Source organism: Apteryx rowi, unplaced genomic scaffold (assembly GCF_003343035.1).
Source record: "Apteryx rowi isolate R43461 unplaced genomic scaffold, aptRow1 scaffold_38, whole genome shotgun sequence".
In the NCBI taxonomy this organism is placed as follows: Eukaryota; Metazoa; Chordata; class Aves; order Apterygiformes; family Apterygidae; genus Apteryx; species Apteryx rowi.
In genome coordinates, this window is record NW_020450307.1 from 276,708 (window position 1) to 293,458 (window position 16,751).

At 45.0% G+C, this 16,751-nt stretch overlaps 1 protein-coding gene across 1 annotated transcript in view; it reads right to left on the reverse strand.

The window, feature by feature from the left end:
• Positions 1-1,817: 1,817 nt before the first annotated feature.
• LOC112970042 (putative uncharacterized protein C1orf196) overlaps positions 1,818-16,751 on the reverse strand; it is a 52,891-nt gene continuing 37,957 nt past the window's right edge. Inside the window, exons 2-3 of the mRNA XM_026073995.1 lie at positions 7,792-7,949; positions 1,818-1,844 (exon numbers count right to left, since the gene is read on the reverse strand). Of these exons, the coding sequence (XP_025929780.1) occupies positions 1,818-1,844; positions 7,792-7,949 (185 nt within the window). The remainder of the gene's footprint in view (positions 1,845-7,791; positions 7,950-16,751) is intronic.

Genomic DNA, 16,751 nt, shown 5'->3' on the forward strand with positions numbered 1-16,751 from the left:
TCGTCTGCGTGGCAGAGGGTAAGAAGAAAATGAGAGCCAAGTCCCTGCCTTATGGTCCCAAGCAGAAACCTCAGTAAAAACTTATCCAAACTTAAAAGAAAAAGAAAAAAAAGGAAAAGAAAAAACTGTGCCCGTTTCATAAGAGCGAGAAAACCAACACAAGAAAGACACAGAAGAGTGAACTGCAGGGTGGGACCAGGTTGCCCCTGGTTGCTCTTTGCTTCCTGTCCCCTTTGCAAGAAGGATTTTCACTCCCATTTTTCATCTTTGCTCCCACCCTGTTTGCAAGTCTGAGCTGCGCTGGTCTCTCCCAGGATCCCTCCCCAGTTTTCACGTTTCCCCTGCACTCTGCTTCCCAGCTCAGGCCTGTCCCTCAGCGTGACAGCGCTTTCTACCCCCTCCTAAATCCTCAATTCCCGGAACAGGTCACCTACCCTCGGCCCCCCACCCCATCCCGGGCCCTTCCCCTCTGCTCCGCGGCTCCCCAGGCGCTCGGCCCTGCGGTGCAAAACGACGGGTCTCCTCCCTGCCTGGGAAACCATCGCTTTTCGCTGCCCCCAGCGCAGTTTGGTAAGAACAGAGCAAACCACATTGAAAACCGCAGCACGTACCGCATCGCCCAGGCAAGAAACAAATTGAGACACAGCGCCGTGATGAAGGGGATGGCAGGAGCCTTAGTAACAACAAGCAGCCCCGTATCACAAACGAGCCGCGTTTAGATTCCCTTCGTGATGCCGGCAGTCGTGTTTTGTACGGATAAGGATTTAACAAATTCAAAATGTCTTTTTCCCGCACGGCCCCAGGGAGGAGGGGTGCCGAGGCCGGCCGGTGCGCCGTACCTGGTGCAGCAGCAGCTCGATGACCGCGGCGACCCCCAGATGACAACCCTGCCAAGCAGGAGCAGTGAAAAATGCACCACGACAACTACTCTTACTTGGCAGCGTTGCACGAGGCTGATCAAACAGATCGGTGTCAGGAGGAATGAAACATCGGGTGAACTCGCTCCGTCTGCACTAGCCGAGCGACAAGAGATGCTCTGGTGTGATGGACCCCGTCTGGACATTGGGTGAACTCGCTCCGTCTGCACTAGCCAAGCGGCAGGAGCTGCTCTGGTGTGATGGACCCCGTCTGGCGCAGGACGGGGGTGAAGGACAGGAGCCAGCAGGACAAACGGACCGACAGAGGTGACGGGTACAACAGCACAGCAGGATTAGCTTTTCCTTCCCTGGCAAACGGCAACTGAGATAGACTAGAGCTTTCAGCCTCCTCAATCATGTATGAAGAGTTGTGCAAACCCTCTTTTTCCCTCCATTCAGACACAGTAAGGAAATCTCCAGACTAAACGGCGTCACACGTTTTGCAAAGTCCCTACCTTACACTAAAAATGAAGGACAGAGAATGTCAGTCTGCAACACCCCCCCACATGAATCAATAAGTTACGGGTAGCTAAAAACAGGTGATGAATAACAAGCGAACCCACGTACAGCGTTCAAAAGGATCATCGTTCCGACCCAACCTCATCACTGGCGAGCAGCTAACGGCAAGGAGCGTTGCGTTGGGGAAGACGGGAGCATCCACGCTGCAGCCCCACTAGCTCTTTTAGGGGTAGCTTTGATCGCCGTTCATTATACAGCACATCAGTCTCCAAATAAATTGAACTAATAGAGGCAGTCCACAAATCAATTTTTCCTCTCCCCGACCACGGAAAGCAGTGGTGGGCTGTCAGGTACGCTTTTAGGGAAAGGCTCTGCAAACCACGTTCGTGCAACACTTGCTAATGATGTCATTAGGCACAATGCGACCCTTGATCAAACTTGCTAGGTTCTGTGTTTTATCTTCTTCTCCTTCAACAGAAATAAGAGGCTTTTGTGCTCCGCTTCCAACTAGACCTAGCAGGGATCGTTAGAATATGAACCGCTGGCTTGAAAGTGCCTAGGAATATTTCTTCATATGGAAATGGGATGATTACAAATGGGATGATACAAGATTAATGTAAAATAGGCAACGTGTATGGAGCAGCAAGTTTGTTTTGCAGGTTTTGCACTAAACATCTGATTCTATCTGATGTCATTTTCCAAGATGAACCAGCCTCCAAAATGTGAACACTGATGTGTGAACACCAGTTAAAATGGTATTTTGATAATATTTCATAACCAAGAACTAATGTTGTATCTGCCCCCGTGTCGTTTGAAATGCATCAGTGTGGCGAGGAGGCTTTCAGAACTCAAACAATGGCAGTTTATTGAAACGGAGAGCAAATCCTCCCTTCACTTTTCCTCCTGTTGATACCAATATGACCCACTCGCAGGAAAATAAAGGTCATGGTGTTTTGTTCCTAAAGCTCTGCCTGCTCCAAGTGTGAGAAGCAGACGGTGGTACGTATTAAACTTGCGAGCAGAATATTGCAACAACATGGTCGGTTTTAAACAACAGATCTCTGTAGAAAATAAGAATTATTTTTAAAGGTCAATTGATGAAATAGCACTACTCTGCTGCTAGTCCTGCAGCTACCATCACAGCTGCTTCAGCAAGAGCCTGCCTCGGAAAGAAGAAAGAGACTACTGAGGAAAAGATTATAATATAAAAGACCTTACATTGACCTTAAATCATTTGTTGTACCTCACAGTTGTCAAACACTCACGGAAGGATGTGGGTTCTTTCTGCCCTTCCCCCATATAATTTTTGCACAACACCCATACTGTTTTGTGAACAGAACGCAGGCTGGCAGCACTGCCAGGCTTGTTTTCTTTCCTTACCTAGAAAAGAAATTAACCCCTCAGCAGAGAACCAACTGAATATCCTTAAGGTCTCCAAATCACGCATAGTCAACTACTGAAATTCAAATAAATTTAAGCCAAGTGCTCCACTAAGCTAGTCTTATTCTTTTGTACCATGTGTTTTATGACCGTATCTGAAAAGCACAGTCATCATATGAGGACTTGATTGTAACAAAAAGATTGGCTCTCTAACTCCTTATTTCTTTTACAACAACACCTAAGTGGCCCCAATGATAATCACAACACCACTGTGAAAGAAATGGAATAAAAAGAGAGTATTTCTTCCAAAGAACTTAAAATCTACTTGAAATCAATTAAACACTTTATGGAAGTAACTAGATGTTCAGAACTTCCTGAAAGCTTGGCATTTAAGGTCAGGCATGTGGGAAAGAAGCCTTTTATTTTACATGTGTTCTTTCATATAAGAGAGAATATTAACCTACTTCTAGGCTGATGCTGCAAGCCTGGATGTACCTTTGCAATTCATTAAACAAATTGTTTTGGCAAACTGCTAGATTAGATCTGCTGCATATGACTCAGCCTTTAGATGTTAGGTACCTTCTGTTCCATGCCAGTTAAATCTCTCACAATAGCAATTAGAAACAGAGAGAAGTCAAGTAAAAAGCAAAAAAAAAAAAAAAAAAAAAAAAAAATTAAACCAAAGCGGCAGGGGGATTAAAAAATAAAAAGAAAAAAAAAAAAAAAAAAAAAAAAAAAAAAAAGTAGTTTAGCCAAAGCTGGAGGGAGATTTAAAGTTTGAAGGTATAATGGATTCAAGTCACGTGTGTCTCAAAAGCAATAAATCTTGCTTAGGGAAACGACAGAGCAAAAAAAAACACTGCTAGGCTACAAAATTCCACCTCTGAGGATTATAAAACAACATGCACAGAGCAAACATCCCTTCCAAGCATAATAGGACTGTCAGAAATGATTGACAACAATGACCATCTATCATACGATGCCATATCCACGTGACAGCATCTTGCATTGGGCTGCCTAGCAGAAATGAAATTGTTTATTCACTCTCATACTATATGGAGGATGGAATGTGTCACACAGAAAAAATGCACCTTCGCTCTTGATCTGCTTTCATGCACTGGTTTTATCTAAGAGCAGCTTTTAAGTTCATATAACACTATTTCAATTTCCTCTTGGATTGCTCCCTCCTTTCAGGTCTACTACGCAGATGATTACTTGTTCAGCCCTGTTTAGGGGAATGTAATGCCTTTATGCTTTCTGACTGACGTCATGGGGCTGCTGAAAACCTGAAACAAAGATGAGAATGGAGCAATCGGAAAGCAAAGCTTCAGCCCTCACTTGGAGGAAGGGTGAGGCTTCATTACCAAAGCCGTTTGGAAATGCACAGCTGAGCCTGGCGGCAAGCGCACGGCTCGGTGAGCAATCCTTGCAATAGGGTATTTTTGCAATGAGGAAATCTCGTCCACGGGGTAATGGCTGGAGACCACCAGGGTCAAGAAAGCCAAGATCAAGAGACTCCCAATGGCCTGCAGATTGGAAAGACTGTCACTAAATCACTGACTTCCAATCAGTGATTGTTTTTTTTGTGATTCATGTAAAGCCAAAAAAGCCACTCAATATCAAGGTTAGAACTGGAGGATCTCAAGCCTTTACTTCAGCCGTGTCTCCAGCCTGCTGGCATCCCAGGCAGAGTTACTAAAATTTGTAAAAATTCTCTCCGTACCAGAAACTCAGCAGCCTTTAGATGGTCATTGCCACAGACTGTCTTTTTAAACCAGCTTTAAAAGCAGATAATAGCATCAGGGAAGTGAGAAATGCCTGTTGTCCATCCCCATGGAATTCAAAAGATCAGTCACTCTGGCAGATGAGCAGTCCAGCTAATTATACCCCAAAATTCAGGCTGAATAGTCTCTCTTCAAGCTCCTGCCAGCCAAAATCAGGCTCATGCCAAGATGTTGAGGACGAACAGGAGGAGAAGGGCCAAACACAAGATTTCAGTTTATCTTTGTACAGAGCCTAGCACAATCACTCTTGCTTAGACACGCAGAGCTCCATCATCCCATTAAGAAAACACTTACTGGAAAGAAATGAGATCAGGTGAAAGAAAAGGAAATTATTGCATTAGTGATATTTTCCCCTCCAGTGCAATTAGAGCCATAGGGCACTCTGAAATCGTGGCGAGTGTGTACTTTATATGCACTCACTGGTGGCAAAATTCCTGTTTAGGTAGCTTGCCGCCAACCTCATGTTTCTTTCATGCCTCAGAGGACTTATTTGTTTGGGGTTTTTTGTACTTGACGTTGTCACCTGCTCAGTTCCATCCTTTTACTCATCACTATCACTTCCCACCTTGTCATCCTTCCAGCTCAAAAAACCCAGGCAAGAGCCGGCCTGCGCTGCCTGGGAAGAGCTCCAGATGCATCGGGAGGACACAGCGGCACTTGACATTTCCCCATTGTTATTAGCATCTCCTTAATCAGTCACACTATCACAGACAGCACTTAGTATGTATTCAGGACAACTGATCAGTAATAAAGCAATTCTCAGGTGCTAAAAAAAGAATTCCTGTGTAAGTGGATTATCAATGGGTACTTCTTGCCCCGTATTTATTTTATCTGCAACATGCAGCTGCCTCTGGAGCATCTGTCTGTTCCCAGCCCTCTACGCCTGACTCCCCCAGAGGTATTTCCACCTGCAGCACAAGCTATATATGCAAATCCAAAAGCACAATTTAACCCTTAATGTTCTCCATTTCTTCCTAGCCGTGCCTCAGGCTTTGATCTGAGACAAGTGAGTTGGCTGAAGACGTACAAGAGTGGCCTGAGCGCTGCAACCAGAGACAAAATCCTACGTAGAGGTGTCAGGTTGGTTCCCTGTGCCCTCCCTGGGTGGGCTCTGCTAGGACATCTCCTGCCGATGGTCCTGGTAGGTGCTGATGTGCTGAGGGACTATGGGGAGCTGCCACATGTGCAACGGTCTCTGCCATGAAGCTAAATCTACCTTTGAGGCAGCAGAGCAGAATGAGCCTGCCCTAACTATCTGCAGAAAAAACAGCTGCCTATTTGTCCAATGTGTAGTCATTTGCATCTTGGCATTTTTTGAAACAATACCTTGGGTTTTGGGGTTGTTTTTTTTTTTTGCTTTGCTGGAGCATTTTCTGAGTTAAAGAAAAAATTGCCTTTTTTGACACCAGATAAGAGATCCATAAGGTTGTCTCTGATAAATTCTTCACAGTTTTGCAACACTGCCATGAGCAGCCACGGCTACACTGTGTACGATTTTGTACAAAATGAGATGGGAGAAGCTTCAGGCTGATTATCGCTAATCCACACGTCAGGAAGCACTGGCAGCGGGTCAAGCCGGGAAGGCTCATTCAAAGGCCGCAGGCGAGTTTTAGCAACTGGCTGAAGACCTCTGCTGGATTCAGCCATCCATCCTTCTCACTTGACTCCAAGCGCTGAGCATCCAAAAACTTTGGCACACGACTAAATACAGTTGCCTCGCTCTACGTACGAAAATATCCACCATTAAAATACAGTTGTCACTAACACCAGCCATTCCCAGCTCACTTCTTGCATGTGACAAAAGCTCTATTAGCCAAACCTAATTAGGAGCGAAGGGCTTTGCAAGTGAGAGAAAGAGTAAGTTTGCTCAAATAACCACCAGACTCCACATGAGAATATGCAGGAATAAAACATGGAAATGTGTAGCTTTCTCTGTTTAAGTTTTCCACGAAGGTACTTGTACAATGCTGGCAGCAAGTCACGGGAAACTGGGTCCCGGGGAGCATCGGGGTAAGCATGCTATTTGGTTAACGGGGGTCTGGGTAACCACAGTTTTATACTATCTGCACCAATCCGTGTTGGTCCTCCCAATGGCAAGACGGGGTTAGCATGGAATAAAGATGAGGAAAAAGCCCTGGATAAGATGATTTTGCACACAGTACAGCTAATCCTTATAGGAGTAATTCCCTCCTCTTTTATTTTCTTATTAGGCTTTTAATGAGAGGCAATGGGCAAACATGGCAACAAGGGAAATACCAATTAGATGATCAGAAAAAAAATGTTCACCATGAGAATGATCAAAGAAGGGAAAAGGGGCCCACAGAGGCTGTGGGATCCTCACCCTTGGAGAGCTTCAAAACTGGCCTGGACTCAGCCCTGAGCAGCCTGACCTAAGCTGAAGCAGATGACCTTCAGACACCCCGTGAATCTAATACGTGTTTCCATTTTTTGTTAGCAAGGCAGCAAAGAGCCAGAGTCAACCATTATGAGTTGGAAAGCAAGGGCTCGTGGGTGGAAATGGAAGGATCTGCATAACTTGGGTGCTTGTACTGACCCAGCAATATCAATGCAGGCAGTTTAGCATGTGTCACGAGCAAGAAGAGTATCACAAGTGCTCGGGACAGTCCGAGACCAGCTTTGCAGGAGGCAGAAGAAAGAGACCTTGCTGTTTTCCAAACAAGCCTCCAATGCAAAGTGCCATTTTCCATCTAAGCTTTACAAATAAAGATTAAAAGGGAATACGGAAAAGATAAATATCCTGAATATTTCAAAGGGGTTTTTTTATGGTCTGAAGGAATTGCACTGTAACATAGTAAACCTACAGAGAGAGAGAGAGAGATTTTATGTAAAAGCAGTGAGGGCACAAAGAAACATCTGCACACGTATGCATGGCTTTTAACTGACATTTTGGATCACGGTTAAACCAAACAGTTCAGTTATGTGTCTGGCACTCTTAAAACTGGCGCTCAGCACAGATGCTCAGTGACAAAAAGATTTTCTTTTGCTAGAACCGATGCTACATTCCCATCAACCAGTATATTGCTCCTTTTCCTTCTGTAACTTCAAAGCAGTCCGCAACCCTAAATCTAACATATAGGCCTATCAAAACTCTGCGTGCCAAGATGTCCTTTCTGCAGCCGTGAATTTCAGAAGCCAAAGTCAGTTTTAAACAAGTGTCAGGGCCTGATGTCTGGATCTGCGCAAGGGGCATTCTGCACATCCTAACGGAGGTGGGTTTATCGATTTCGTACCTGTGCGTCCCGTAGCAGGTGCCTCATCAGCATCATGGAGCTTCTCAGAGATTCCTTCTCGCTGGGCAAAAATGCATCTTCGTCTTCGTCCAGCGTTTTCGACTTGTTCACAATAAAATGAGAGATCTGGTCGTTTAAGGAGTGCAACGACTCTACAGCTGGGGAGACAAAGAAGGGAGACAAAACTGGGAATGAAACCGTGCTGGAGGGAGACCTGGTGTCATCATCTCCCCGTGCTGCCCCGGGACTCGGCTTCAGCCCGGCCATGGGAGACCCTTTCTAAAAGCACAGCTGGAAATTGCTTCTCCTCACCTCCCCTGGCCTCTCTGCTGAGAGGGCCAGTAAAGGCATGAAAAACAGAAGTGACGACTGGAAAGTCAAATGCTGACAGAGAACTGCAGCAATAACAAGGTGACATAGTCTAAATTAACACCGTGGTATTAATTTTTAGTTACTGCCAGAGAGCAACAAGATTCAGCCACAATCTAAACACCAAAAATCTCTCTGTACCCCTTATTAAATAGCATGCAGTCTATTTTCCCTATGTAATAAGTATTTGCAGCACCAAACTTGCATTATTTTTAATATTAAGTGCATACCACAACAGACACGAGGGCTGCAAAAGTATTGAGCTATTGCAATAAGGTCCTACAATTATAAACAACCTATATATATGTGTGTGCATATATATATATATATATCTACATGCACACACACACACACGTGCACACACACACTTATATAAAAGGTGACTCATCTAAGGTTAGGTTTAAGGTTACACCACAGCAGCTAGGGCAATACATGGACTGGAACAAGATATGCTTAAACAATTTGAAACAGAAGAGTTAAAAATACTACTTTTCAAAAATTTGTCTGATATTAGCGTTTGTAAAATTCAGCTGAAATGGAGAATCCTTTTTGTTAAGAAATGAGTCTGCATGGCTTATTGCCCAGGAGCTGACAAATCTAACCAGCAGCATTGCGTAGCCATGAAGAAAGCCAATTGCCCAAGGTCAAATAACAGGTCGTTGCTGGAAAAAAAATTGCAATCTGGTCCCCTGACACCCGGTCCAGAACCCGGCTCTCTGCGATGTGCCAGGACCCCGCACCTCAGACAAACTGGAAGGGCACAAAGATGAGAAACTGGCTTTTTATGAGCCAGGGTAGGACAGAGGGAGCAAGTCCAACAAACAAAATCATGTTCATTTTCTTTCTTCGTGACCATTAGTACTTGAAACACTGGTGCTCTTTTATGTTCTCCCTCATAGGGTCAAAACCCCGGTGTTATACGAGGGGTTTTGCTCCCGCTCCTGCAAGACAACAGCAGAAATTATCGCACTCGTAGCCCACAGAAGTGCAGTTTTATGCACTTCATGATGCTGCAATATATATGGACCATAATGACATGAACTAATGATCAAATTTGTTCCTACACGATAAAAACCTTTGCGTTCCTACAGACTTGAAAAATCCATGCTGCAATTTTCTTTCAAGCCATCACAAGCGTTGCGCTTTCATTTCTACTGGAGGCTCATTGAACAAATGAGGCTCCCGTAATGCTGCAGTGTATTTTTGTTGTCGCTGCTTCATGCAGCAAAACCCTTTGATAAGCTCGCGGCTCGTAGTAGCACATCACTGTCACACTCTGAACTGTGCTTCGCCGGTACATATGGCAAACCCTGATCTGCTTAGGTTGTTTATGAATAAGGCAATGTGTTATTTAGGACTCTGACAAGAGGATTTTAAGAGCACCAGGCAACTGAAACATACTCGACCTAGTTCTGTCCAAATAAGATCTTCCCACAAGATTCAAAGTAGCAAAGATTAGCCCCAAACCGTACTCATTAAGGAGCAAATTTTGCCCAGCTCTCCAGTAAAGAATTGGTAAGAAGGAACAGGGATTTTTCCAAAATGCAAGAGTGAAGGAAGAGAATCTTCCTTTCCAACAGTGCTTATTTTGGATGAAAACTCTGTGCCTTAAAAAACCTTGAACAGAGTCAGTCCAAGGGGATTAGGAGAATTATATGGTTTTGGGGGTATTCATGTACATAACCGCTCATGAAAAAAAGTATTTGAGGCTCGCCACGATGGATGGGCCCATTTTAAGCTGTAATATAAATCATATGCAAGCTGAGACTTTGGAATAACTAATTGAATCAATCCCATCTTTCACAAGCGTGCGATATAACGGGCTGGGGGATTTTCACTGGCCTAGGGAAGTTGTTGCGTTTTTACTGCAAGGCTCTCGAATAGCTTCCAGGCCCATATTTTAGGGAGCGAGGGGCACAGGTACATTCCTGGCCTCGTGCCCCGAACACAGCGCAGCACGGGAAGCTGGGCAGGCAGCCACGCGAACGCGGGCCAGGCCAACCCCACGCAGGCTCGTTTGCTTGATTTACTTGCATGCAGGTACTCTGGCTTTACGAGTCATCATTCCTCACCAGGAAGGATAAATCCTGCGCGTCTGTTAAAGAGGTTCATAGCAATCCTAACGTCCAAAAAAAGCGATGAAACCTACGGGGAATGTAGGGGAATGGGGCTAGTCTGAAGCCAAAGATGAAGTTTGCTTAAACCTCAGTTGGAGATTTGGAGCCTGCTGCGAACGGATGCGGCAGAGCCCTCCTGCAACAAGGCATGGGGCTGCTGCAAGCCTGGCAGCAGAAGTCCGTGCGCTGGGCAGCCGCTCGTCTTATCCCGCGCGTTGCACAGAGCAAGTACCGGGTCCGGGCAGGAGGTGCAGTATGTAGCTTTGATAAACCTGCCGCGCAAAGGCAAAACCAAAATTCCTTATTACATCTGGGACTGCTCCACCCAGAGGAAATCCTGATGGTTGGTGTTATCTCCTGCTCTAATAAGCTGCCATAAGCAAGTTGGGTTCTTTTGGGTAACTACAAAAAATGGAGCAAAACGGACCTTTCACTTCATTTGTACTTATGTATTATGGCAAGAAAATGCTTTGGGGCAGCAGAGCATGAGGCTAGTACGTCTCGTCTGAACTACGGGCTAGTTAAGAAGCAGTGTTAGGTTCTCCAGAAGACTAGGGCTTTTCTACAGACTCACTTGCTCCGTATTAAAGCAACCGAGTCCTGTATCCTTGGCACTTCCAAGGCAAAGCGAAGCAGCATAGCGACAAATGGTTTTGCTGCAGTTGCTCATTGGGGCGGATAAAATATTAAGCTGGTCCTGTAATGGGCGAGCAGCTCCTCTAGGGATTGGGTTTAAGTAATACGTGACTGTTAACATAGGTGGGAACTTTTCCAGTTTTTCAGCACAGTTTGTCAGGTGTATTTTGGGCAGTCTGGGCCTTCCTCCCTAGCGCTCGGTCCTGGTCACCGCCAGCCACAGAGCTGAAGGCTCCGACGCATCCGATGCCGTAAACCAGATGCTCACAGTCCTCAAAACTGAGCTTGCTGCTCAGTGACAAATCGCGTAAAAATTTAGAGTGGATGAAAAACCTTTCTCAAAATGGGCTTAAAATGGATTTAGCAGAAGCCTCATTTCTCAGTTTCCTGGAAATTTAATGGCTGAAGTTAAGTCATAAAAAAACAGAGTTTCTATCATACAAAAAGACATTGAAATTTGCTTGTTAGATATCAGGACAAAGAGCTGAACTATGATAAGAAGCAAAACAAAGTGAAAAGCATTTATTTTGAAACATTTATAGTTAAGTATTTTAACTTGCATATAATATTACCATACTTCCAAAAGCAACGTATTTCACTGTGATGCACTGAGCAGTCCTAAAACATATAGCTTTGCGCTTGTTCCTCAGTTCACATATCCGGTGGCCCTCTCGGTGCCACGGAGAGATTACAGACTGAATGCCTATTAACTATATTTTTCTCCTGTTCTCCCACACTCTCGCCTTCCCGCCCCAATTTATAAACGTATTTCTTTCTTGCTTTGCTACTCGGAGGCTAAACTAGGCAAGACCCGACTAGATAAAGAGGCGTACAGAGGCATTACGGGCAATTTTATAAGCTCTGCCACTACCCGGGATGTTTTTGTTTTATTCATTATGTCAATACCTCATTTGCAGCTGAACTGAAGGAGAAGATGAAGGACCCTCGAGAAACGCTGCCCTGAGCCAAAACATTTCAGTGCTTCTCTCCAGAGCAATATTTAACAGTGACGCTGAGCACTAATATGCACTTACAGGCACATATGCATTTCTACCCAAAAGCAAAGCCCGACGGCAGGAGGCTGAGCTCCCCCGGCAGCCGACGCGGCATCGCTGCGGACGAAGCCTGCTCTGCCTGCAAATGCACCGATCACCGACACGCACTGAGTCAAAAGAAGTGGATTCGGGGCTGTGGTCTCACATTTTTAACAAATGCATAAAAATGCAATATGGGCTTGCAGTTTTTTTAAGTGAGTTTTATGCATTGCCCACCATCTCTGGATTTCTGCTCTGCTGCCTGTATAAGCACCAGCGATTTGCCCACCCGGGCTGGGCAGCGCATCCCTCTGCAGTGCTCCTGCCTCACAGGAGGGGATCATTCGTACAACACGTGTGTTTTGCACCAATACCAACAACCACATCTTTAGTTTTCTGACCACAGTCCTCTGGAACAGCTCTGTTGGCCTTTCCTGCACTCAGCCATCCTAAGCTTTACAAGCTTTAAGCATTTTCTCTTTTCCAAGGCCCATTACCATGGCTTTGTTCACACCGTTATAAATTAGGGTCTGCCAGCATTTCTATTACAAATCTCTGCAAGTCAGGCAGAAGGATTCATTCCAGCAAAGAGCGCAGTGCTGAAGTGATTTTTTTTTTCCTTATTTGATGAAATTGGAAGTGAGAAAATAAAAGCCACACAGAGCTTTTGCTGTCCTCAAGAAGTTATCTTATTTCTTGAAAGAAAGAAAACCAGGGCATAGCATTCCTCCACTCGTATGCAACCAAGATTTCTTGTCTATGAGATACGTCAGCCCCGAGTGCCATCTTCCCAGCGTTAGTGCACCTCGATGCTCCGTCTCATCCATTTCGACCCGTGAAGAACGGAGGATGGATAATTCGGAAGCTGTTTATGCTCCAGAAGGTTGGCTTGCCCTACGAGACCACGTTCTGCTTTCGGTAACGGGGACTTATATCAGAGGTATTCTCTCCAAGTTAATGGCTTCAGTCCAGATTTATGCTGTCACCAGAAACCAGTGCACGGAGCAACTGGGAACAAATAAAATTGTATTTTCTTAAATTATTCTGACCTCCTTACCTGAAGCAACAGCTCCATATCCTCCCAGTATTTCCTCTTTCACCCTTTGGGAGCCTTAGTATTGTCCGAGCAACACATGGTCCATTAGGCTACGGGGGGCAAATGCTGCTCTCATTCTCCAAGTTTAGAGAGTTGCCACAGAAAGCAGAAGAAACACTTGCAGCAGGGATGTGGAAGCACAGACCAGTATTTGATTCATGCTGCTGAGCACAAATCTGCCTTAGCATCGTGCTGGAACCTGGCTTTGCAAAACGAATCTTCTTCCATGGGGATTTCTGAACCTCTGGCCAACAGAGGAAGCAAAACCAAAGAAAGCCTAAAAAGTAAATTAATTTATCGCACTGATGGATGTCCTGTTTCACAGCCTGCAAACTCAGTTTCCGAAGGATCCTTGTAACTAGCAGAAGATATTTGTTGCTTCGTATTTAAAAAAATCAAGGGGAACTTCCAGCCTTGTGCACACTGGGAATCGAAGGGAGAAGGAAAATGAGGCAAACCCTGCACCCCTCTTGCTGCTAAGCCTCAAATATTTCTGCTGGGCTGCACTGCAGCAGAGCTAGCAACTTCCCTGCAGTTTAAACATTATCTAAAAAGAGACAGGCGGCATAAGAGAAAAGATAATTATGGTCCTCAGATATAAACATGGGTATATTCAGCTCAGATTGAAAGACGCTTTTTGATCCCTAAAGTAAAAAAACAAGGACAATTTTTCCTTTCCACTGCAGCCCTCTTGGCTTCGGATTGGGCAATAAATACATCAGTAATGCCGCGAGCGAGGCCAGCAGCTAAGGAAAAGCCTCAGCGCTCAAAGCCCCGTAATTCCAGCCTTTCCCCCTCCGATTTCGGCATTTCCGCAGCGCGAGGCACAATTTCACGAGCTGAACAAGCCCATTAGGGCTTCGGCACCGCCTCGGAGACAAGAGCGAACGCCGCGTTTGGGCGGCGAGCGTTTGGCCTCCTCCGGAAGCGGGAACGGGTGGAAGCCGTCCTTCCTCGCAGGGCTTCGCGGTGTGACTCGCCGGGCGCAGCGGGGAGAAAGGAAATTGCTTTCTGATGGAGAGGAGGAGAGAAACGTTCTCGTGCCAAAGCCTGCTGCAGGGGAGAGGCCGAAGCAATAAAGTTGTTCCGGGAGACCCCACTTTATCCTCTCCAGCCACTGCCCAGATGAAGACAAAATAAAATAAATTGTAGATAATACATCTTGAGATCTTCCGACAAAAGCCAGCGGAGCCTAAAATTGATCTTAGCTGGCGGGGCCGACTAAATGAAAGAGGACGTACAGTATAATCATTTTAACAAGGGACGCGGGACCGGGATCCCTGGGTTCTTTGGCTGATTCTGCTGCAAAAAATTAGAGCCGACGTTTAAGTTAGACCTTCCTGCAACCAGCCAGCACGCGCCGCCAAGACAGGAGCTTTGCTCCCGTCAGATGAGCTTTCCCCCATTTTTGCTGTTGGAAAATATATCCTGCATCACCTGCCCCGTCCATTTGCTGGTGCTAGCCACCGTCTGCGTGACACGGCCCTACGCTCTTGCAAAAACTTTGGGAAGATCTAGATTTGAGACCCTCCGTAAGGGTTTTCTCCCCGAGCTGAAGAGCCCTATAGCGCTTTCTTTCCTTTGTAGTCTTTAACTTGTTTCAAAGGAGGCATTCAATGAGCCCCCTCGCCGGAATAATTTACCACACCATTAACTGAGGAAAAAATATCTGCTGTCTGCATTAGGGGCTCAATCACCTTTCAGCGAAACGCTGTGAAGAACTCATCACAGTAATTACTAACGAGCTGGCCTCTTTGGGCTGTAAATGTTTTGCGTGTAACAGGCAAAGAGCTGCATTCAGAGCTTCCCAAATGCGAAGGAAACCCATCAGACCAATAAATGGTAGCACAGTTCCCGAGGAAAACACGCTCAGAAATGAAGCCGGTCGTTTTTTTTTTTTTCCAGCTTATTAGTTTCTCCTTACCCACCTGACCTTTTGGAAAATGAAAAATGACATTAAGAAGTGGAGCTTTGTGGAACTGTGACAGCTCTTTAATAATCAAAATTTTTCACTGACACTTTTTTTCCTTTTAGATGCTGGGGCATCTTCTGTCGAAGCTGGATTTTTAACTATTTCCATTAAAATGTCAATTTTAGTCTGTTCTTAAAATGTGGACACATTTTGAATTCCAGCAACCTGGAAACAAGTTTTGTGGTTTCTCGTGACATTCCTTCTCCATCAAAAACCACACATTTTAGTAGAAAGTAGAAAAAGGACAGGATTTTCAGAACCATGGCACAAGGACAGATGTCCACATCTTCTTTGGAGAAAAAAAGGCCAGATGTACACCGGATTCCACCAGACTTTGAAGTTCTGAATATAGTTGTTTACAGAAATATTTCAGATGCTTAATTTCTCTTTTTTCCCCGGAGAACTGCCCACTGCTAGGCCAGGAATGATGGCAGAGTTAGAGGAACACTGAAGGCATGCCAAACTGGTAAATCTAATTTGTGGAATAGAAAGTAATTTTAAATTTGCAAGAACCGAAAACCCCTTTCTGAAGAAGAACCAGATGTGGTGGCACCCAGCTTTGCAGCTACCGCTTTCCTGTTTCTGTTAGGTAACTGTTTGTCTTTTTTTTTGCTAATTAGGAAAATATATTTCATAAACAATAGCTACTTTATTTAGACAAAAAGGAAGTGAGTAACAAAAATTATGTGCCAACACAAAGACAGCACAGGCCAGATATCCAGCTGTTACGAACTGACTTTAGGGGACCAGCGCCCATCTGCGCTCGCACGGAGGATGGTGGTACGGTAGTGCGAGACTCTGGATGGGGCATCCCAAGGTCTGCTTCCCAGTTTGCCCCAAACTTGCCCCATTTTCCTGAACAGGTCACCTAAACCCTCAGCGCTTCAGCTTCCTATCTATAAACACAGCCACCGGGGCCCACAGACACACCATGAAACGCGAATGCAGGATGCCACCACCATCCCCAGGATTGCTTTGCCCACTATCATCCACTCACTCAAACTGCAATTTGTTCTGGTTTAACCAGCGGATCCTGGTGGAAGCAGGATGTCCTGTCTCCTCAGTGTCAAAGGTGGAAGAAAACACTTCCTGATGGGGAATTTAACAAATCACGGGCTTTTCTGGTTTCTGAAGGAGCCAAAATTGTTAGAAGACTACTGAGCTGGATTTGCTTCCCATCAAACATCTGGGAGATGGTGAAGTAGAGGTATGAGCTGCTGTGAGTGCTTAGAGACTAATGAATATTGTCTTGCCACTGGGGTTAAAATAACCAGAGTAGGTCAGCAAAAATCCCAAGACTGGCTTAAAAATAACAAGATTTTAAAATAAACAAGCAAATTAGGTTTGTTCACATCAGCTTTTTAGGTTTTCTTTGGGCCCTTAAGATTGCACTTCTCTTAACCATAAGCATTAGAAACTTTAAAAAAAAAGAACAAAAAAGAATAGATTTCCCATATAAGAAGAATGCCATTGATGATGAGACTTGCAGTAAAGTCACGAAAACTGGCAACCTGCAAATCTCTCTTTGAAAGTGTCTGCATTTGTTGTTTGCAGTTGAAAAGAGGGATGGAGGATGCTGTTAAAGCAAGTATTTGAGCTTCCCTGGGAATCTCCTTCTTGAGCAGCTCTGCTGCTCAAAATTACAAAATGCAAAGCTTTAGAAAGGCACATCAATCGCGAGGTTTCATTTAGAAAATACCTAAGTTTTGAAGATGTTTAAGCATACCCTCTTTACA